Source organism: Cyprinus carpio, chromosome A13 (genome assembly GCF_018340385.1).
Source record: "Cyprinus carpio isolate SPL01 chromosome A13, ASM1834038v1, whole genome shotgun sequence".
NCBI lineage: Eukaryota > Metazoa > Chordata > Actinopteri > Cypriniformes > Cyprinidae > Cyprinus > Cyprinus carpio.
Window position 1 is genome coordinate 25,071,543 of NC_056584.1, and position 24,350 is coordinate 25,095,892.

Below are 24,350 nucleotides of genomic sequence, written 5' to 3' on the forward strand. Positions count from 1 at the left end.
GATCAGGGAAACACTGGTCGTCCGGGTACTGTAGGTCCTCCAGGAGAGAATGGGATAGACGGATACAGGGTCAGTCATTTGCAAACACTTCTTACAGATTAAATAAATACTTATATACATCACAAAACATTGTCAGTTTAACCCTCTGGTACTCTTTGGTCGAAACTGACCGAAATAAATATGTTTTAAAAAATATTTTTGCTTCATTGGAATGGGAAGACTCTTGCTGACTTTTGTCAGATTAGCTATGTGAACACAAACACACACACACACACACACACACACACACACACACACACACACACACACACACACACACACACACACACACACACACACACACACACACACACACACACACACACACAAAGTCATGGAGATGATTAGAATATGTTAAAGTGTCGAAAAATAAAGTAACACTTGATACCTTCGCAGTATAATATATATAAATGTTGCATGGAATCATAAAATCCTCTAAAAATTCTAAATAATGATAATAATAATAATAATAAAAAACATTGTTTTTGTTTTTACATTGGTTTTCATTAAAAAAAGGTTACATTTGAAGGCTTTGTCACTTTTGACTGCAAAGATATAACAAAAATGAAGGGGCTCAGAGTTTAATTCTAATTGAAAAAACAGCTAATAAATATTTGATAAATATTGCCTAGTATTATAAATTTCCCTCGCAATACTAACTAATAATCAAAAATATATTACATAGTTCTTTCTGAAAAAAAAAAGAAAAAAAAAAAAAAAAAAAAAACACTTCAAGTCTTCTGTTACTGTTGACCATGAGGGTAGCAAGTGTGCCTCAAAAATGAAGGGGCCTTGAGGGTTAAGCAAATGTAAATAAGGTATACTGAGATATTTCTCTTCATATTTATTTATTTGTTTGTTTGTTTATGTACTTATTTAATTGTTTATTTAATTTAATTGTATTTTAGGGTGAAAAGGGAAATCCTGGAATCAGTCCAATGCCTGTAGGTTCATATTAAGATACAATATCTTTAAATAGTATTAAATTACTCATCTGTTCAAAAAGTTTCATTGTTTTCCTTCTGTCTTTTTCTGCCTCTGAACGTCAAGGAATGTGAACTGGTCGAATACATACACAAAAACTGTCGTAAGTTCAGAGCACCTAATATCCAAAGAATGCCAAGCTGAATGACTGCTAGTGATTTAAGTCAATTGCATTATCTCATTCAATTATTTTATTTCTCTCTTCGTGATCTCTTATATGTGCCATTAAGCTTACTGTATATTAAACCTTGAAATCATTTGAAATGGATCTAAATTTTATCTTTTATTTTGTCTCCACAGCTTGCTGCTCCGGTATGCTTTGCCTTACACTTTAACATTTCAGTGCCTTATTTATTAGTAACTTTTTGCTAATTGTAAATATATATATATATATATATATATATAATTTTTTTTTTTTTTTTCTTTTCCAAAATGCTTTCAGGTAATGGTACCCGGTGTCCAGTTCACCCCACAGACCTGGTGATAGCACTGGACATGTCTACGGATGTGACTCCTCCAGTGTTCCAGCGGATGCGTTCTGCGGCTCTATCCTTATTGGAAGACATTTCCATTGCTGAAACAAATTGTCCACGAGGAGCGCGGGTGTCTGTGATCTCCTACAACAGCGAGTCCAGGAGCCTGATCCGTTTCACAGACCACCTTAAGAAGAAGAGCCTTCTGGAAGCTGTAAGAACTTTAGCTCTTGAGAGAACCACAAAAACCAGAGACATCGGACAAGCCATGAGCTTTGTGGCCAGGAACATCTTCAAACGTGTCCGAAGTGGCAGGCTTATGAGGAAAGTGGCTGTGTTCTTCACAAACGGGCCGTCGAGGGATGAATCGAGCCTTGCAACAGCCATGCTGGAGTTCAAGGCTGCAGACATTGGCATCGGAGTGATCGCCTTTAATACTGCTAATGATGTGAGCCGAGCAATGCAGGTACAGTAGATAAGAAAACATCAGATTTGCAAATGCAAAAAATGCAAGTCACCTTCATTTATGTTTATTTATATTACTCCACAGTAATAAACAGGAAAATAACAGTGTTAATGTTGCAAAGTTCTTCAAATACCATTTTAGCTGTAAAGTAGCACAAAACAGACAATAGTGTCATTATTCAACTCAATTTCATCAAAATTTCAAATTGCATCAATTATAAAACAAGCTTAATCCAGCTATAAACCAGCTCTACAAAAGTCAATAGTGTCCTTATTCAGCTCAAGTCAGTTCAGTGTTGATTCAGTTCACTTTAGGTCAGTTTAGTTCATTTGTGAAAATAATTTGAATCATCATAAGTGACTGTGATGACAAAGAATGAGAACTAAACTCTTTTTTGGTAGCTGAAAGCAGATGAGCTCTAATATTTAATAAACGAATATACAAGATGTAGCATTTTGTGTGGGATGGATGTTTGAAATTTGTGGAAAACTGTGGAACATTTTGGAGATTTCCTTTCCCTCAGATTTCCATGGAATTGGAGCAGGGTTTCTGCGGGGTCTTAAAAAGTCTTAAATTTAGTTGTATCAAATTTAAAGGTGCAATGTGTAATATTAACAAAGATCTAGTGACAGAAATGCAATCTAATATACATTATTATGTTTTCAGAGGTGTATAAAGACCTTACTTAATAAACAGTTATGTTTTTATTACCTTAGATTGAGCAATTTATATCTACATACACCGCGGGTCCCCTTGCATGGAAGTAAGCCACCATGTTTGTACAGTAGCCCTAAATGGACAAACTGGTCTACAGAGCGCAATTCGTCACTTTGTTGTTCTTGCTAATAAATCACTGACATGACACAATTATTAACAAGTACATTAATATTTGCAATAACTTTGAGTTATTTAATAATTAAGTAAATATAATTCCTTAATTTACCTTTGTAAAGAAATTTCATTGCTCTCTTCTGTCTTTACTGATGACATCTTTACCTGTGTCGCCACCGTAGCTTCTTTAAAGGGAGGGGTGAGCGGGGGACTGAGCAATTGGTTGCAATTCACAACTTTACCACTAGATGCAGCCAAAATTTACATACTGCACCTTCAAGGTCATAAAAAGTCTTAAATTGTACAAGAAAGTCTTAATTATGATTTCAGGAGGTCTTAAATTTGGGGACGGAAAGACCGGAATTGTGATATGGCTTAATGTGATGATTAAACTTCAAAAGGCTATGGTTTCATTAATTAAACACGAGTGCTGTGCGTTTCAGATTCCGGTGCTGTGCTGCTTTTGTGTTTTGCCATTATAAGGGAAACCGCTATATTTCTGCAGTTCCGAAAGTGCCTCCTGCTGGTAGAGAATGAATGTGCATTTTCAATAAGCCTGTTTTATTGGAGTAGGGTATTCCTGCAATACCAGAGGCTGCAGTTTCAGGATTTTCTGGATTTAGTCTTTGCATCTGTTTGTTTGATGTCTTAATCAGGTCTCATCTGTTGGAATAGAATTGGATAGATGGCGCTGTCACTAAAAAGGTTCCTAGTAGAAATGTGGTCATAAACTGCAGCCTCAGGTATTGCAGGAACACAGTATTGGGGTTGTTTTTGTTCAGACCAATGTGAAAATTGACCCATGTTTTTACCCTGCAAACACACAGAGCTGTAAATGTGAACTGGCGGATCGATAAGAAGAATTAAAATTAAAAATCTAAACAGTAAAATGTATTTATATGTTATTTAATTAATATAATAATTTATTGATAATAATTGTTTAAATGAATATAATAATTAATACTTTTGACTCGTCCATTTTATTAAAAATGGTTTAAAGGCTGAAATGTGAAGCGTATCATTTTATAAAACCTTTTGTTTTTGTGAAAACTTGTATCTGAACTGTAAATCATTTTTTTACAGTCATTTTACAGTTTAAAATGTTACTACAGACATTGCCCTACCTTGTTCATATGGTATTATTTTTATTTGTGCAGATCTTAAAAAAGGTTTTAAAAAGTCTTAACTTTGAGCTTTAAAATCCTGCAGAAACCCTGCAAAGTTCTGCACATCCATTTGCATGTTGGTAATTTCTACCTCAAATGTCTGTCTCAGGTTGATGACACAGGAAGCTACATTATCGTTGATGGCAGAGGAGTAAATCGCATTAAACAGTGCATCATTTGTTTTGGTAAGTTCCAGTTTTTTTAAGTAGTCATTGACAAGCTTCTGATGCACAAAATGTACGCAGCATTACACTGCCTCTAAAAATACCTAATTTTATTTAAATTCTAAGGGACATTCATTCAAGGTCTAGAAATGCATTTTTTACAAGTTACTTATTTTAACTTGAGCTCTGTGATTTAGAATATGGTGTCATGTGTGTCAAATTGTAAACGATGCAAGATATGGTTGTCATGGCCAAACATGTTTTTATAGCCCAAGTTTATGAAGAAAAACATTGAAAAAGCAGTACAGGAAAATGCAGAAACACATTCTGTGTGAATGTCCCCTAAGGCATCAAGTAAATCCCATAATGCCTTGCAACAAGTTCAGTAAAAATCGATGGTGGACGAAGTTAGAGAAATTATTATTAATTGATTATAAATTTAAAAACTGCATGTTATGACCGATATTTGTCTGCATTAATCGTTTTGTTTATTAGAGTATTATGTTATGTCGACAAGCCAACTTCCTAATGAGAAGTCAATCCCATAATGCAGTTATGATGGCATGCAAAGTTAGAAAAAATGTTGACTGTAAAAAAAAAGTTTTGACCAATATTTATGATTAATTTTTATGCTTAATAGTGTGTCATTATCTTAGCAATGTCAGCATGCCAACTTCTTATGTCAATGAGGAGCTCTTTTTGCATGACACACAGAGTTGATGCCTATCTAGAGTGTTCCAAATCAGTCAGTAATGAGGTTCCATTGCTGTTACAATGCAGCTTATGTGGGTAGGTTTTGGATCATGGATGTCTTTAATTACAAGCCAAGGGTTGTAATTCTCTCTTGCCAGATCGTTGTAGCCCAGACCCAGTGTGTGGTGTAAACCTGCGGCCTCCACCCCTGCAAATGGATTTGGACCTGTCTGTGCTGATGGATGGGTCAGATAACCTGAACACTCAACAATATGTAAACATGAAGGAGCTTCTGGTGTCTCTGTTGGACCGGATCGGTGTGAGCAGCGAGCCGAGCAGAGCAGACAGAAAAACCAGATTGTCCGTCTACCAGCAGAGCTCCGTTTATGGCTCATCTTACATCAATGAGGAGTTCAGCTTCACTAAATTTAAAGATCGTAATATCATGAAGAGACATATCACTAATACAGTGAAGCAAGTGGGCGGGACATCCCATCCTGAGTTTGCTTTGGAGTGGCTGATCACTAACGTTATCCTTAAAGCAGAAAGACCACGAAGCAAACGAATGGTCATGGCTGTTTTTGGTGAAGATTCTAAGCACAGCAAAGCTCAGCTTGATTATTTGTCTAGACTGTGTAAGTGTCGGAATGTTGTGATGTTTATCCTCATGGCGGGACAGAAATTTGACTGGACACAGATGAAGGAGCTCACCAGTTCTCCTCTGGAGCAGCACCTGGTATTCCTGGATGACAGAGATTATGGCACACGCTTCACTTACGCCTTCCTGCATATGCTCCACAGTAAGAAATATTCATGGTTCTGTTTTCATAAGGCCGTTGCGAAAGATCCTGGTCTGGTCTAATCTGTTCTGTTATTGAAACTTTGCAGACTTTTTCCTCTGAAAATCAATAGATGCTCACATGCTCTTTCATCAATTGAAATGCAATGTTTGTTAAAATCTCAAAAAACATCCTGTAGTGTTTTTGCCTTTTTAAAACATTATTTTACAAACAGTCTTATTGTTTATTATTTTATTATAGTTTTTATATTTTTTCTTTATATTTAATTTTAGAGTTTTTGTCATTTTAAGGTTTTCTGCAAACAATAGCCCCAAAACTCTCTACATTATCTGCTTTCTTCTTAAAATTAACAGATGCTAACATCCTCTTTCATCATTTGCAAGTAGTCTTTAACCTATAATATTATTTATTAAATTATTACACTTTTAATTAATATTTTGAATTGTTATTATTACTATTTTTTTTTACTTTTTGTTTTCTATTTAATTTTTAGCTGTAGTAATTTTGATATAGTTATTCTTTGTCACTGCTGCATACATGCTGAGTTATACATATTCTTTTTTATTAAATATTGTTCAAATTTAAAAAAAAAAAAAATTCAAGTTTTAGTTTGTTATTTTAGTACTTCAAAAATAAGAAATATAACTTTTTTAAAGGAGCAAAGTAGAAAGTATTTTTTTTTAAATATATTTTATTTAATTTCACTTAATATTTAAGTAATAACAAATTGTATTTTTATGGTTTTATTTTTCATTTCAGTTAACGATAATAACCCTGGTGTGTATCTGCTGTTGTTTTGCAGGAGGAATCTTACCCCGGCCATCATTACAGACTCCTGAATGTCGTGGTTTTGTGGTGAGGCCTGTTGTAACTGGACCACAAATCACAGAGAGGTAATGTCATTTACTAACCACAGTAAATGGCCTGGATTGTGTATTTTCAAAACCATTTGGCTGTAGCAGGAGAAATATTTTCTTTGCATATTTTTGTGTGGTGTGACAGTCAGTTAAGCTCTGGGCTTATTGATCCAAAGGTTTTAGAGTCTAAAATTTGTAATGTTTTGAGTCTTTGAGCACTGTGCCCGAAATGGGAAACCTGGGCTTCATGAGTCATATTTTGTTTTTATTTGCACACTGAAATACAAATTGATGCTGCAATATTGAACACTAATTAGCCTAAACACATTCTGTGCTTTTTAATGAAATGAATGTGTCTAACTGTTTTTCAGCACTATTCTACCCACCGAAGAGCCCACTGAAGCGGCCACCGAAGAGCCCACTGAAGAGCCCACTGAAGAGCCCACCGAAGAACCTTATTACTATTCTGATGATGAGCAAAACAGAGAACCAGTCATTGAAGCCAGTGATGACACTGATCAATATAGAGAAGAGCACAAAAAGGACAAAACGGAGCACTCAAAGACTAAAGGTGGTGAATCCAGATCTTACTGGCCAATTTAATCCTTGATTTAGCTTTTTTTGGAGTTCCACGTATCTCTGGCGTAGTACTGTATCCTCACTCACATTAAAAATGCACAAGCTTTTATGCTGTTTTTCAGACAGAGTTCAGTATTCAGTGCTGAAGGGAATTAGTGGAGTGTACTGTTTGTTTCCAACAGCACGCTGCTTCCTTGAGAAAGATTCAGGCCGTGTGTGTGGATCGTATATGTCCAGATGGTATTACAGCCAGCAGACTAAGAAATGCATGCGCTTCTGGTATGGTGGTTGTGGCGGAAATGAAAACCGATTCTTGACTGAGGATGAGTGCTTTAAGGAATGTGTGTCTACAGGTAAATTGACCAAACTTGCTTACTGATATTTAAGCTGTTCATAATCCATTTTTTTATTGATGTCAATTCTGATAATTAACTTTTTTTTAATTTAATACAGATAATATTTTAGTTTTACATATTGATCTAGTCATTTAGCAGACACTTTTATTCAAAGCGACTTGAGGCAATGGAAGCAATCAAAATCAACAAAAGAGCAATGATATGCAAGTGCTAATACAAGTCTCAGTTAGCTTAACGCAGTACACACAGCAAGTTTTTTTTTAATTATATAATAAATAACTATTAAACAGACAGTATAGAAAAAGAATATAGAGCAAGCTAGTGTTAGAGGCCTTTTTTTCTTTGCTTTTGTTAATTGTATAATATATATATATATATATATATATATATATATATATATAATATATATATATATATATATATATATATATATATATACATATATATATAGTATAGAATACAAAAAGATTAGAAAAATTAAATATATATATTTTTAAGAAAACAAACAGTAAATAAGTAGAGTGTACTTAGAGTGTACTTAGAGTGTAAGTCTAAAAGGGACATTTTTTTCTTTTCTTTTTTTCTTTCAAGCTTTTAGAGGGCACATAAGTCTGAAGTAATGAATTTAGGTAAAGGGGTGCAGAATCAGTGGTGGTTTTGTATGCAAACATTAATGCCTTGAATTTTATGCAAGCAGCTATTGGTAGCCAGTGCATATTGATAAACATAGGTGTGACATGCATTATTTTTGGCTTATTAAAAATGTATCTTGCTGCCATTTTCTGGATTAATTGTAAAGTTTTGATAGAACTGGCTGGAAGACCTGTCAAGAGAGCATTGCAATAGTCCATCCTGGACAGAACAAGAGCTTGAACAAGGAGTTGCGAAGCATGTTCTGAAAGAGAGGGCCTGATCTTCTTGATGTTGAATAAAGCAAATCTGCAGGACCGGGCAGTTTTAGCAATGTGGTCTGAGAAAGTCAGCTGATCATCGATATTAATTCCAAGGTTTCTGGCTGTTTTTGAAGAAATTATTGTTGATGTGCCTAACTGGATGGTGAAATTGTGAAGAAATGATGGGTTTCATGGAACTACAAGTAGTTCTTTCTTGGCAAGGTTGAGTTGAAGGTGATGGTGCTTCATCCAGCAAAAAATATCTGTTAAACAAGCTGAGATGTGAGCAGCTGTCGTCGGATCATCAGGATGGAATGAGAGGTAGAGGTGAGTGTCATCAGCATAGCAGTGATATGAAAAGCTATGTTTCTGAATCACAGAATCTAGTGATGCCATGTAGACAGAGAAGAGAAGTGGTCCAAGAACTGAGCCCTGAGGCACCCCAGTAGTTAGATGTTGTGACTTGGACACCTCATCTCTCCAAGATACTTTGACGGACCTATCTGAGAGGTAAGACTCAAACCACTGGAGTGCGGTTCCTGAGATGCCCTTTGCCAATAGGGTTTACAGGATGATTTGGTGGTCAACCGTGTCAAAAGCATCGGACAGATCCAGCAAAATAAGTATTGAAGATGTGGCGAGTATCCCGAGGGCAGATCAGCGTCAGCGCCTGGAAACGCCGCTCCTGCACTAATCACTGACCACGAACACCTGGGCATACTGATCAAGCGTACCTGGAGCTCGTTTACGCAACCTTTAAAGCTGGGTGAGAAAAAACACTCAGGCAAGAAACAAATGCTGAAGAAGAGAGACTAGTGTGAGATGGGGTTTCTCTCAACTTTTCTTCCAGAGATTGACTGAGCTTCTGGCCATTCAGATATTTTTGCTGTCACCACTGTACAGAGGATCACAGACACTGCTTAGTCGCTCTTGGACCAGAGAGCACCTTAACAAGAAAAAGAGTGGTTGCGTATTTGCACTTCTTTGTTAAATAAATCACCCTCCGATATATTTTTTGCTGTCAAAGGAAGACTGTACACCTAGTTCTATAAATGGTGGGGTTAAGGTGGGTTTCTGATGTGGTGGTGGTCCTAAATTGTGCACTAATGGTTTTAATTTTAATAATGAATGTGGCAAAGTCGTTAGCTGTGAGAGAGTGGTGAACGAGTGAAGGAGGGGACTGAGGAGGGGAAAATGTGCACTAGGAGGCAATTTTAATAATGGAAAGTTCGTTAGCTGTGAAGGACAAAGGAACAAGGAAAAGTTTTTAAAGAGCATGCGAGAGTTAGACAAATTGTTATTTTTGTTATGATAGTATGTTCTTTTAGCAGTGGAGACATTAGCAGAGAAGGAAGAGAGGAGTGACTGATAGATATTAAGGTCAGCAGGATTTTTGGATTTGCACCACACCCTTTCAGCAGTCCTGAGCTTAGAACAATGTTCATGGAGATCATCAGACAGCCAAGGGGCAGAAGGGGTGGTATGGGCTGGCCTAGAAGACAAGGGGCAGACAGTATCTAAACTAGATGTAATAGTGGAGCAGAAAGTATCAATAGCACTGTTAGCATCAAGAGATGCTAACTGTTTAGGGGGAGGAAGCTAAGATGAAACCATAGCAGATAGCCGGGAGGGTGAGAGTGAGCGTAGGTCATGTCGAAAGATGACATGTGGAGGGGTATGTGCTGTGTCAGGAACTCTGTTGAGGTTAAGAGTGAGGAGGAAGTGATCTGAGGTGTGCATTGGAGTAACCAGCACATGATCAGTGGAACAGTGTCGTGTAAATAAGGCAAGGCAAGTTTATTTATATTGCACATTTCGTACAAAATGGTAATCCATAGTTCTTTACATAAAATAAAGTAAAATATTCATAAATAAGAATCACTAAAATAAAAACATTAAAGATGATTTAACAATTTATTTAAAAAATGAATAAGACATTTAAAAATAGAAAATGATTATACATACATAAAATACAGTGCAATCAGTTCAGACATTGCACAGTGCTCATTCAATAAATGCACAGCTACATGACTACTGAAACTAAGATCTATCTCCAGAATCACACCAAGATTTTTGATTTGATTTTTAGTTGTTTGACCCCTAGAGTCAAGGTATGCATTCACCTTGAGAATTTCATCTTTGTTTCCAAATGCAATGACGTCAGTTTTCTCCTTGTTTAACTGAAAAAAAAAAAAAATGAGCACATCCAACTGTTAATTTCATCAATACATTGGCAGAGGGAGTCAATGGGGTTGTATTCATTTGGTAATAACGCTAGGTAAATCTGAGTATCATCAGCATAGCTGTGATAGGCAATCTGGTTCTTTCTCATTATTTGACTTAGTAGGAGCATATACAGGCTAAACGAGAGCTGTGCAAGAATTGAGACTTGTGGGACTCAGCATGTCATGGACATCCACTTAGACTTATGCTCTCCTATACTCAAATAATAACCTCTCTCTTCTAAGTATGACCTGAACCATTTGAGTACCATCCCAGAAAGCCCGACCCAGTTTTCCTGTCTCTCTAGAAGTGTTATGATTGACAATGTCAAATGCAGCAACTGAGATCTAGTAGAACCAGCATTGATATTTTGCCAGAATCAGAAAGTAAGCGGATATCATTTATTATCTTAATGAGTACTGACTGTGTGCTGTGATGCAGTCTGAAACCCGATTGAAAATTGTCCAGGTATCCATTTGAGTTTAAGTATTTGTTCAGTTGATTAAAAACTACCTTTTCAATAATCTTGCCTATAAAAGGAAGATTTGATATTGGTCTATTATTTCTCAAAATGGTGTTATCAAAATAACAATTTTTCAGAAGGGGCTTAACAACTGCAGTTTTCAGGGAGTTTGGAAAAGTCCCAGAAAGAAGTGAGGCATTCACCACTTCTAAGAGATCTGCTTCCAAACAATTAAGCACCCTTTTGAAAAAATATGTGATAAGTGTGTAAACATGGTAGGTTGATGATTTAAGGTGCTGCACTATTCCTTCCAAAATTTTCCTATCAATTGCTTCAAAAATAGACATAGTATCTTCTTTTTAATATTGCGGTTGAATCTGTCTGACCTCTGTTTAACTTGAGGATGTGCTAATCGCCTTCCTGATATTGATGATCTTCTCAGAAAAGAAGGAAGCAAACTCATTGAATTTTCTGTCAGAGAGCATTTCACTGGGAATCTGACTTGGGGGGGTTTGTCAGTCTCTCAACAGTAGCAAAAAGAGTGTGAGTGTTGTTTAAGTTACTGTTTATAAGGTTTGAGAAGAAAGTCTGTCAAGCTGTGGCTAGTTCCACACTGAAAGCATGAAGGCTTTCTTTATTGATGTTATAGTGCATTTCAAGTTTCGTCTTCCAACACATCCATTCAGATAAGGTTCAGTTGATTGCCTGATTTGTGAGTAGCCGTAGTTAACACTCTCTTGAGATCAAAAGAGGCAAGCAGAGTGTGGAAGTCTGCAGCCTGAGGTTCATCTAGGTGGATGTTGAAGTCTCCAAGCATAACTAGGGGAGTAACATCCTCAGGAAAGGTTGAGAGCAGCACATCTATTTCACCTAAAAAGTTACCTTGTGGTCCTGGGGGTAGATAAACAACTACAAAACGGATTATAAAAGGGTGGGTAATAGTAGCTGAATGTAAAGGAGCTGTCAATATCTAAAGAAGGTAAAGGAATACATTTCCAGTCATTAGAGATAAGCAGAACAGTACCTCCACCTCTTACAGTCAGATGGGGAGTGTGGGATAATGAGAAATTATTGGAAAGTGCTGCAGGAGCAGCAGTGCCCTATGGTTTGATCCAGGTCTCTATTAGGGCCATGAGGTTTAGTCTTGAATGACTAGCAATAGATGTAATGAAATCTGCTTTGTTTACTGCAGACTGAAAATTCCAGAGACCAATATAAAAAGAAAGTAGTGTATTAGCAGACATAGGCAAAGTGCGCAGGTTTTTAGGATTGCGCTGCCTTATGTTGTGTGATGCGAGGTTTGCGAGTGGTAGTGATAGTAGGGATATGAAAACACATAGGAAGAGTTGGTCATTAAAACTGAAACAGAAGTGAAGCAAGGTGTAGAAAAGAGGATGAATCAAAAGTGATACTTATGTCCCTTGCCGGTGTCCCTGCACGGTGGAGTCCCATGGTAGAGTCGATGGTCTTTACACTCTTCGGTCTTCATACGACAGCTGCTGCAGTATACTAAGCATTTTTTATACCCATTTGACAAAACGGAAATTGAATTCAGCTGAACACACTTTACTGTGTATCACAACAAAGGGCTAAGCAAGTGTAACGTGGAGTCAGAGACGTTGGGATCCATTTGCAGTAGTTTAATATCAGAATGTTCAAACAGGCAATGATCGGGGAACAGCGTCAGGTATGTACAGGGATATCCAAAATAAACAACGGAAACAAGCAGAGGTCGGGGCAGGCAGCAGAGAATCACAGTCGGTATAAACAATCCAATATCAAAACACGCAAGGAACAACACAGGGAAACTGCTCGGAAATGCTAGATAGGACTAAACAAGACTTTGCAATCATTGAGAGTCCAAACATAGTTATTATAGCGGCAGTGGTAATGGGGAACACCTGGTGGTGATTAGACCTAAGCACAGGATTATGGGAAATGGAGTTGGGAATGGAAATGGACACTAAATGCAAGAGTCCTGAGTGGAGTGCCCTCTGCTGGAGTTTTGGGGCACCCCAACCTGTACAGAGTTTTGTATCACAACAAAGGGCTAAGCAAGTGCAATTTTAATGTATATATTGGATGCTTTATGTAGGCCATTTACCTGTACAGAGTTTTGAGATTCTTCAAATTTCTTCCACAGAATCTGAAAATCTTCAACAAGATGATTCCAGTTTTAAGGGTAAAAGATACATTTACTTGACGGATATGCAGTAGACTAACACTTAAATTATAAAAATAAAATCAAAAACCCAACAAAAAAAACAAAACCATAAAAAATTTTTTACATTTTTAGAATTAAATCAAGTTCATTGCTTTTTAAAGAAATGGAAATACATATGAGAAGCATCCCTGATTCACTAAAACAATCATGTAAATCAAGTATAAATATTGCTAAACTCAAAATGCATGGTGAAATATGCAAGTATCAAAAGTGTGACTATTTTAAATGGCTTCAAACTGATCAGCCTAATCTTCACTGTGTGTAACTTAAAACCTTTATTTCTATTTTCTTTCTGCTTACAGATGTTTGCCAGCTCATACTCGATGCAGGAACTTGCTCAAACTTTTCAGTGAAATGGTACTTCAACATCCGCAGTGGTGAATGTTTCCAGTTCTGGTACGGAGGTTGTGACGGGAACAGCAACAGGTTCAACACTCAGGAGGAGTGTGAGATTCGCTGTCTCAGGGCCAAAAAAAATCTCCAAACATCTAAACTGTGATACAGTTGTGGTAAGAATTGTTGGCACCCTTGAGAAATATGAACAAAGTAACCCGTGGATATAAATCTGCATTAAACTTTTTGATATTTTATTTTAACATTTTACAAAAATCTACCTTTTAAATGGAGAATAAGAATTTAAAATGGAGAGAAAATTTCATTATGAAATAAGTGTTTTTCTCTTATACACATTGACCACAAGTAATCATACCCTTTTATGATTAATTTTTAGCTCTGAGTCTTCTCCTATAATGCTGGATGAGTTTGGAAAGCACCTGACAAAAGACCATTCCTTCATTCAGTATCACTCCAGACCCTTCTCTCCAGTGCTTCTCCTCTTCAGCTCACCCCACTCATTTTATATAGGGTTCAGGTCAGGGAACTGGGATTGCCATGGCAGAACCTTCGTTTTGTGCTTAGTGACCCATTTTTGTTTAGATTTTGATGTTTGTTTTTGGATCTTAGTCCTATTGGAAGATCTAACTATGGCCCATTATAAGATTTCTAACAGAGGCAGTCAGTTTTTTTTTTTTTTTTTTTTATCTGTTGGTATTTGATAGAATACATGATGTCATGAATCTGAGCAAGTTGTCCAGGACCTCCGGCAGAAAAATAGGCCCACAAGATTAAAGATACATCAGTATATTTCATTGTACACATGGAGTACTTTTTCACCCCCGTGTGCACCAAACCCATCTTGAGTGTTTGCTGCTAAAATGCTAATTTTTAAATTTCAACTGACCATAGAACCCAGTCCCGTTTGAAGATCCAGAAATGTCTGGCAAGTGAATATGCTGGAGATTGTACTTGGATGAGAGCTTTTTCATTTCTTGATTTTTTTACTTTTATTTTATTTTTTCTTGAAACCCCCCTAAACAACGTGGTGCTATAGGTGCTGTTTGATAGATTTTTTTTTTTTTTTTAATGCTTTCTGATCCCAAGGCTCAGTTATTTTCTGTAGCTCTCCAGCTGTGATCCTTGGCCACTCAAGCTATCCTCCTCAGCTTTCATTAAGACAGTCTAGACACAAGTCCTCTTTCATAATTTTATATTTTTATATAACTTTCATTGCTGTTAGAGCCTTTGTACTTTTGACTTAATTGCTTATCAACTTTTATGATGGCTGTTGACTATTGATTATTTTTCAATAAATAATATTTTATTTGCCATCTTGGAATGGTCTATGTGTCGTCATTCACTGTAAAAATCAATGAGTTTTTTTCAAGATGCCACAACATTGCACAGCATCTGGTTGTAAAATTTGCCAAAATTTAAATTCACAAAGAAATGGGATAATCTTTGACAGTTAAAAATGTGTTGGTTTGTGTTTTAATATGTATAAACTCAATATTACAGCTTTTATAAACTCTTTTTAATGAGTTAGCTAATGGCTTCATCTTGTACTGTGTTAGTTAAGCAAAGTCATCTGTTGAAGTTTATTGCAGATATAGATATTCATACATGCCTATAACTACAGCTGCATTGCACATGCAGTCAACTTGCTCTCCAGTGTTCACAGACCGGTGTTTTGAGTGTTCCAATATGGCAGATGGATTATGTAGTGGCCCATAGAAAGAGCCTCTAATAAGGCATCTACCTATACACATATATGATTTTTACTTTTAACAACACCTTGTAATTCATTGACCAGCATTATGCTGGAAAATCCCTTAACCGTTGAAAGGATACAAAAAAAAAAAGATTTGGCTTTCCTTAGTGGACATTCAGTCTAATGTTTTATTGTGAATATGAGACTGACCTGAAGAATGAATGCTGTATCCGATGCAGGTAATGGGGAAAAGACGTTCGACACACATGTTCACGAGGAGGTTTGCAGCACTGAATTGTGACTGGGTGGAGATGGTAGGAAGTGATGATGGATGAGGAAGTGAACAGGAATTGGAAATGGATGGAAGAAGCTGGTGAGGGAAAGTAGGAAACATTAAGTATGCAAAAACACTGTAACGGAAACAATGATTATATGCAGAGATGAAAAACAGAAAAGATCCTGCATCCTTGAAGGGGCACAATTATATAACCATCTAAGGCAATATATTTAAAATATTGGGAATATGGAAAATGTCTAATATATATGGTCATACAATACAAATGCCAGCAATTCCACCTTGGATGTTTGTAATGCCTATAGACCTTCATTTAATAGAAGAAGTGAAGAAACACATTTGTGACCCTATAAAAATAAGAGTTAATCAACATATATACTGGGTCATATTCACAAGTCTAAAGCTACAGCCTCTAAACCAGATTTTATTGTATTTTACTCTAAATTAAAAATGAATACCTCAAGCATGTGACGGAAATGTTATGCCCCTTGCCATACTGTGATGTGTGTCCCGGTCACAACACCGGCGCAACAAGACAAAACCACTAAAACCCATTAAAAAATTTCCAGTGGGGAAATAATTACAGATTATAAAGACTTAATACTGTCTTTTTTACGCATTGCGTCTGCATTTTTGATTGGAGAAATGACAAACAACAAGCACTACTCTAGACCAGCGGTTCTCAATTCCAGTCCTCGCGCCCCCCAGCTCTGCATATTTTGCATGTCTCCCTTTGATAACACACCTGATTCAGATAATCAGCTCATTAGAAGTGAGCTCCGTGCATGAACTGTGTTCCCATTCACATGGTCCCTACACAGTGTTCATTGCTCCCTACCCCCTGAGCAGGGGAAATCTGTTAAAGTTTACCTCACTTCGGAACATTCATTCACGGATTTGCGCTGCGCAACATCTTCACACATGGACAAGTGTGACATCATATACCTCTGTAAATAAATACAATACAAGTTCACATCTCATACACTTGAATGCACTTTGAATGGAACATATATGTTCACTTTGAACTGTAATCATGGCGGAATATTCTGTGATGTCCACTTACGTCTGAAGCCATAAAAGAAACATACAAAATGTGCAGAGCAGGGGGCATGAGGACTGGAATTGAGAACCGCTGCTCTACACTGCTCAAAACTCACGTTTGAAGCATCAGTGGCAAATCCTTTACATATGTAAAAGTACAGTACTTACAGACTGTGAGTCAGAACAGCCGGCATTGTAGTCTTCTCTCTCAGGATCAGGAAACAGTCCTCCATAAAATCCGCTGCACACATCTAAATATTTGGGTTGAACTGTTCTGGAACAGTGTTGTAAATACAACTTAACCACTGATTTCTAGCTGTGTCCTCTTTTGGAAGGCAATACAGTATTTTGGTTTTCACAACTAAACAGCGTCTCCACGACATGGCGCTGGCGGCAACAGCAAGAATCAAAGGTTACGCCTTCTTTCTTTGTGTGAACATTTGGGCCGCATTATGCAAATCACTCTCACTTCGTGACATTGAACTATGCAAAACTTCAATAAACCATAATTTTTAGGGGGGCATGGACGAGTCTTAACTTTTATAAAGAATATCTCTTTGGGTTTGAGACTTTAGTCTTTGCAACTTTACAGATCTTCTTTATGCACCGAGAGCTTGTAACGCTCCAAAGAGAAAGGAAAACTTGAAATCGCATCATACGACCCATTTAAATTCAGTTGTTAATATACTTCAGCAGTCTGTTTTACAATGTCAAATATTATTTGCAAACTGTTAATAAAAAAAGTAATAGACTCTACATGTAAGCAAGGTACCAGATGCCATCTGAGGGGCGTTTTAGTTACACTGTAACCAATTTCTGTAATATGTAGAGTAAGATACTGTAAAAGGTGTATATTACTATAAACAGCAAAGGATTATGGTTTCCCTAGTGTAATTCAATTTACAGTGAACTTTCCCACGGAAAACTGACCAATGGCAAGAGAGATTTCTTTAAAGTTTTTTTTTTTTTTTTTTTTTATAACTTTGAGGTGGAAGTGGTGGTATAAATAATGAATAATGTACCAGTAACTCACCAAAAAGGTTAGTATATTATTTTTTTTTATCTTATGTACGTTTTATCTATTGTTGTATATTGTTATGTGTCCCTGTGTGATATTTATTTTGAGTCCATAGGTGGCGTAGTGGGGGAATTCTTACTGCGAGAATCATGTGACGTCATCTGGGATTCCGGATAAAAGGCTTCGAGACGGCAGTGGCGTTCTCTCTCTGTTGCTCCACTTCCCATTCGCAAGCCATATTGTTAAGTTGTGTTGGAGCACAGACATACACATTGATGAGAAATTTGCTAAATCCAGACAAACCAGGTGTAAAGAGTTTTTACACCAAGAGTTGGTGAGTTTACTGAAAAACCACTTTAATCCAAAGCCAAGTGAAATAGTTCAGAGGTGGAAGTTTAATTCAAGAAACAGGCACCATGATGAAAGCATAGTAGAGTATGTGGCTGAGTTAGGAAAACTTGCATAAGATTGTAATTTTGGAAAGACACTCACAGTTATGCTGAGAGACAGATTAGTTTGTGGTGTTAATGATGACAGCATACAAAGAAGATTACTGGCTGAGGATGGATTAACGTTTGAAACTGCACTGAAGAAAGTTCAGGCTATTGAAACTGCAAATAATGATATGAGGGATTTGCACAAAGAGAAAGGAAATTGTGTGAGTACTACTGTTTTTAAAGATTTGAAAGAAGTCATTTAAAGGGGGTAGGAATGTGCTATCGATGTGGTGGAACTAACCATATGTGGAAAAAATGTTACAGGTGTAGTAAAATTGGACATGTGAAAAGAGTGTGCAGAATGCAACCAGAAGAAATTGCTAGTAACAAAGGCAAGAAAACCGGGAAGTGGGAGAGAGGAAAACAGTTAAAGGGGGCTAATTATCTGCAAGAGGAAGAGCAGTGTAAAGTTTTCACCATGTATAGCATACAAACAGCCCAGTCTCCTGTTCCTCCTTTTACTCAAGTTTTACTTGTTAACAAGTATCCTGTGAAATTTGAAGTCGACACTGGATGTAGTGTAACTGTGTTCTCACAGGTGGAATATAGCGAACTTGAAGTTACGGAAAAACTGCCAAAATTGAAACCAAGTTCTCTGATTTTGAAGACCTATACAGGCCAATCAGTGCATGTTCTAGGAACCAGCAAAGTTCAAGTCAAGCATAATGGATTAGCTAAAGACCTCTCAGTTGTGGTGGTGGCAGGATCTGGTCCTAACTTGTTGGGAAGACCATGGCTTGATGAGTTGGATCTTGGCTGGGAAAATGTGAATAAAATCCGAACAAGCTTAGAGATGTTGCAAGACATTTTAAAGAAACATGAATTGGTTTTTAAAGAAGAACTGGGAACATTAAAAGGAGCCACAGCCAAAATGTAACTAGTGGTACAAAGCCTCATTTTTTAAAATCATGTTCATTACCTTTTGCAATGAGAGAGAAGGTGGAAACTGAACTTGATCGGTTGGTTAAAGACCATATCATTGAACCTGTGAAGTTTTCAGAGTGGGCAGCTCCTGTCATGCCAGTATTGAAGCCAGATGGATCAGTGAGACTCTGTGGAGATTATAGAGTAACTGTTAACCGGGAATCGTCATTGGAGCAGTACCCCATTCCCCGAATGGAGGACATGTTGGCAGTGTTATCTGGAGGTGAGGAATACAGCAAATTAGATATGAGTCATGCATATCAACAGATTTTGTTGGATGAAACAGCTAAGCAATATGTCACTGTAAATACTCACAAAGGTATACTCTCTTCATGTATACACGCTTACCCTTTGGAGTGAGTTCAAGTCCCGCAATCTTCCAGAGAACTATGGAGGGCATTTTGAAGGACATCCCAAAAGTTACAGTATATTTGGATGATATTCTGTTGACAGGAAAGAATGATCAAGAACATCTGGGGGCACTGGATCAAGTATTGCAGAGGCTGGAGGAGTCTGGATTAAGACTGAAAAGAGGGAAGTGTAAATTCATGGAAAAGGAAGTCGCTTTCTTGGGACATCAAGTTGATGCCACAGGTATTCATCCTGTTCCAGAGAAAGTTCAAGCTGTACAGGAAGCACCAACGCCGACATCAGTGACGCAGCTGAAAGCCTATTTAGGTTTGTTGAATTTTTATAACAGATTTCTTCCAAATGTTTCTACCCTGCTTGCTCCTTTGCATAGGCTCTTGAGGAAAGATGTTTGTTGGTGTTGGGAAGAAGACCAAGAAAAAGCCTTCCAGAAATCCAAAGAGTTGTTTCAATCTAATCGTGTCTTGATCCACTATGACTATGATCCTATGAATATGTCATCTCTTACAGAGAATATAAATATAATACTAATACTCACACTCTCATTCCTCTTCCACAACCCACAAACTAATGACCAAAGAACAAACAAGTATTGATGTTGGACAGCGTAGCTGGTCCCTTGACGACCACAGAGCAAATTATGCACTGGACTTCTAAAGATCCTGTTTTGTCAAGAGTACGTGAGTATGTGCTTAAAGGCTGGCCTGATCATAGTGATACTTATAAACAGAGAAACTGCGACAGCAAGAGCTCAGTGTTCAGGATGGATGTGTGCTGTTATTCCAGAATTGGGACGTTCAGGTTTGTTGGAACAGTTGCACCAATCCCACCCAGGCATGTCCAAGATGAAAGGTTTGGCAAGGAGCTACCTATGGTGGCCGAATCTGGATGCTGATATTGAAACTCAATCAAAAAAAATTCAAATCCCCGTCAACAACAATCAGACTCTTTTGTGAGGGCCCCACTTCCCCCATGGGAGTGGCCTAGACAACCGTGGAGGAGAATTCAAATGGATTATGCAGGCCCTTTTTAGGCAAATTGTTCTTGATTATCATTGATGCTCATTCTAAGTGGATTGATGCCTATCCTGTAAGTTCAGCAACAACAGCAGCTACTTTGGAGTTTTTTCGAAAAAGTTTCAGTGTACATGGGATTCCTGAAATGATAGTGTCAGATAATGCCCAATGTTTTGTAAGTGAAGCAAGTAAAGACTTTATGACTAAGAACGGAATAACCCATGTTACTTCTGCACTGTATCACCCATCATCTAATGGTTTGGCAGAGCGAGCAGTTCAAACTTTTAAAGACCTAATCAAGATATATCCAGGGAACATGCTGGAGACCAAGTTACATAGAGCTTTGTTTAATTATCGTATCACACCCCAGTCTATAACTAGACTGTCTCCTGCTGAATTGCTGATGGGAAGAAAATTTTGTTGCACTTTACACAAGATATATCCTGACTTCACTGGCAAAATGGAAAGAAAACAACAAGTTCAGAAAGAGTATCATGATCAACATGTGAAATCTCGTTACTTCCAGATTGGAGATCCTGTGTATATGCGAAACTTTGGGTATGGACCAAAATGGTTGCATGGAGTGATCCAGGACATTACCGGACCTGTATCTTATACAGGAGCTTTGGGGAATGCTTAAATTGTGCGACGTCATGTAGATCAATTATTTAGTCGCCAACAAAAAGAAAAAAAACTGATTACCAAACCGAGCATGGATGTTCAGTTATGTGACACTGAAATTGGGTCTCAGGAAACTGATGTTCAAGTGCCCAAAATCACCTAGTACTTCCATAATACCAACTTTGGTTGTTACTCCTGAGAAAAAGGAGCTTGAAAATTTGCAAACTGATTGTTCCAGTAGGCTGTTGTCCGAGTTATCTAGTGCTCCTACCATTCCTGAAGTGACATCCATTCCAGAAGTACTGTAAAAAAAAAACTGAAATTGTACCTACTGGGGTCTACGACGTTCAGTAAGAGAACGAAAACAACCCTCCCATTTAAAGGAATTTGTCATGTAAAAATTATTAGCACACTTAAAGGGATTTTGTGATGGAAAAAAAAAAAAACCCACACACATAGTTACAATTTTGAAATTGCACTTTATTGAAAATTGTCTTGTATGTGAACAATGTTTTCCTTCTTAAGGTTGTTTGGAGGAAAAACACTGTTTTGGATTTAAATGGGGAGGAGTGTTGTATATGCATATTTAGATTTGTCCAGCAGGGGGCGGCAATGCATTGGGTTTGGGGTTATGCACTATTTAAAGTCTGTGAAGAAGTGCATTAAGAGCGCACTATTTCCATGCTGGTGTGTATGTTTTTTGAAGCTCAAAGTGTGCAGAGCGGGCCGTCGCCTTCTTGTCAACGCGTCACTGCGTGACTCTCCCGGATAATCGAAAATGGGCCAAAAAGGCGGGAGCTGGTTGCTGAAGCCACACCCACCTAGCTCGACAGCATTCTCAGCAGCAGCAATCCACCTGTCACTCAAGTGGCCACACCCTTAATTATGCAGAACTTTAAGGCTTAATATAATTTAAACGGATGAGTTATAACAGTTGTCATGAAGGGCAAAATTAGCTATATAGACCAAAATCATTTTTTACAACACTCTAAAAACATTTTTCTCTCCTCTAAATTTGGGCATTTTAACATGAGGAGTCTATGGGACTGACTCCTTCCTCATCCAGCCACAATCAACCAGCCAATCAATGAACTGAACAGTTTTAGTCACTTCCTTGTTGGCTTCACGAGAGAGAGTGGGAGGTTGCCACTCGGTTTAAAACGCTGCGATGGGTCCTCAAAGTGACCATCGAGAATTTTTGGCTCCTCTGTGTTTCCTTTTCTAGTATCTCAAGATACTTCATCTATATTCACGTCAGAAGGGTTTTGTTGCTTTTTTTCTCTTACGGTTGTCCAGACTGCCGTCATAACGGTGAAAACACTAACCTCTATCAGCGGTTCATAAAATTATTATTATTTTATTACAAAATCAGTATCTCACAAGTGTGGTCTATCAATAACAGGTGGTGCTTTGTACAAATGTAAAATAACTTCAGTATAATTTCACTTTGAACATAAGTTGTATATTGTTACTTTTGACCCCATCTGTTGGAACGAAAGTAACACAGGTGGGTCAAAAGTAACACAACAATACAAGCTACACTGTAAAAAATATTGTGATTTTAACAGTAAAAGACTGTAAAAATGCTACAGTAAAAAACCTGTTAATTGGTTATAAATGATTCCATACTATATACGGTAATGTAATTTTACAGTAAAATGCTGTTAAAATTACGGTTTTTGGAAGTGAAAAAGAAAACGTCATTGTACAATTTACAGTGAAAAAACTGTAAATTGACACTCCCAGACTTCCCTGCATAACACTTCATATTTTTTTTTTTTTTTTTTTTTTTTTTTTTTTTTGGAAATAATTGTTTCTACTTAATTTTTTTCTTATCAGTTGTGTACATTGGGGTTTTATCTTACATCTAATGTTGTTAAATTAATGTTTATTGCATTATTTCAGTATCATGTGCGTCACCATGCTGGTGTTTAGTGTTTGTGTGAATGACACTGTGCACCTTCTATATATACAGTATATATCAGTATATCCTTTCTCAGCTGCCACAAGATCTGTTTGTTAATAGCTGTATTACAATGTTACAATTTCTCATCACCACATGCTTTTGGTGGTTATCAGTTTTACAATGGTTCAAAACAGATATTATTACTTCAATATGCTGGTTTATTAACATTACATCAGTTAATTAAATATGTTTTTTCTGTTGTGAATTTAAGTTAAGTCTGTAAAGCCTAAAATGTTGCTGCCATATTTTTAAACGGTGAAATTCTGACAACCACAAGTGCCGGTATTTTACACGTAAATGTCACAGATTTTTTTGTGTTACTCTTATTATTATTATTATTATTTTTTTTTTAATTAAATTTACCTGACTATGGCCTTGTTAATATGTAACTGCAAACATATTGTGTCCTTTATCTTTGCAAAAATTATTAAATTACATTTTCATGTAAAATTTCAATTTTCATCAAAAGTAACCATACATAAACTTGAATTGTTTAGATTGTTTATTGGCAATGTCAATTAATTAACTAATTAATTTTTTCAACAGTATGAAATTATATGATCCAACAAACAGACAAAAACAGCCAAGAAACGCCATGTATCAGTGGCTGCAGAAAAACAAATGTTAGACAGAGGCTTTGAGAAAAATTTGAAACAACACCGGAAGTGCCGGAAGGAGTCAGGTGGCAAAAAGAGGTTCATTTGGATGGAAACCTGACTAATGTTAAAAGGCATTAACAGTACAAACAAACACGAACATAAAAGGCATTTTGCCTACTCATTGTCAACAGTTGTGACAGATATAATGTTCTGCATGCCTCATGTGACCAGAGCTGGCAAAAGAGACACTGCACCCACACTTCCCCAGGCAAGGATGAGTGAACGTTTCCCCACACACAAGACATTTCTCATCCTTGTTCTGGGAGGCACTGGGTGCAGTGTTTTCGATAGTGAGGAACCTTTTCTTTGGAGCGGATGGCTTCTTCTGGATCCTCTTCTTTTGCTCCTCCTCCAAAGCTGCCCTCACCAGAGAGTCTGTGAGGATCACCATTGACCTGCAACATTCAAAATGAGGAAAAATTGTTGAACATTTGTATAAATCTACTATAGTGATATTTCACCCGTCCATTATTGCTGTGTAAAGAATCACACTTTCATTGTCTATTGAAAGTACCTATGCTTTTACACGTTTAAATGTCATCTTAATGTTTCATGGTTGATGGGTGAGTAGAATAATGTCATCTCATTGTACCCAGTTGAACCCCATTGTACCCCTTTTACTCTGGGGCATATTTTGAAACTCCACCTAAATTTGCCATACCCCTTTTTACATTGACATTTTACAT

The 24,350-nt window shown here is 37.1% G+C and overlaps 1 protein-coding gene across 2 annotated transcripts in view; it reads left to right on the forward strand.

The window, feature by feature from the left end:
- The window catches only part of LOC109105449 (collagen alpha-6(VI) chain-like), a 56,746-nt gene extending 41,887 nt beyond the window's left edge, over window positions 1–14,859 (forward strand). Inside the window, exons 32-44 of one of the 2 annotated variants that reach the window (XM_042769481.1) lie at window positions 7–69; window positions 948–983; window positions 1,090–1,126; window positions 1,324–1,335; window positions 1,466–1,962; window positions 4,069–4,144; window positions 4,975–5,616; window positions 6,419–6,509; window positions 6,845–7,044; window positions 7,235–7,405; window positions 13,131–13,169; window positions 13,514–13,720; window positions 13,942–14,858. In XM_042769481.1, coding sequence (XP_042625415.1) covers window positions 7–69; window positions 948–983; window positions 1,090–1,126; window positions 1,324–1,335; window positions 1,466–1,962; window positions 4,069–4,144; window positions 4,975–5,616; window positions 6,419–6,509; window positions 6,845–7,044; window positions 7,235–7,405; window positions 13,131–13,169; window positions 13,514–13,710 — 2,061 coding nt within the window. In that variant the 3' untranslated portion in view covers window positions 13,711–13,720; window positions 13,942–14,858. Of the gene's footprint in view, window positions 1–6; window positions 70–947; window positions 984–1,089; window positions 1,127–1,323; window positions 1,336–1,465; window positions 1,963–4,068; window positions 4,145–4,974; window positions 5,617–6,418; window positions 6,510–6,844; window positions 7,045–7,234; window positions 7,406–13,130; window positions 13,170–13,513; window positions 13,721–13,941 lie in introns of both variants that reach the window. The other variant, XM_042769482.1, reaches the window with a different exon arrangement.
- The last annotated feature ends 9,491 nt before the right edge of the window (window positions 14,860–24,350 follow it).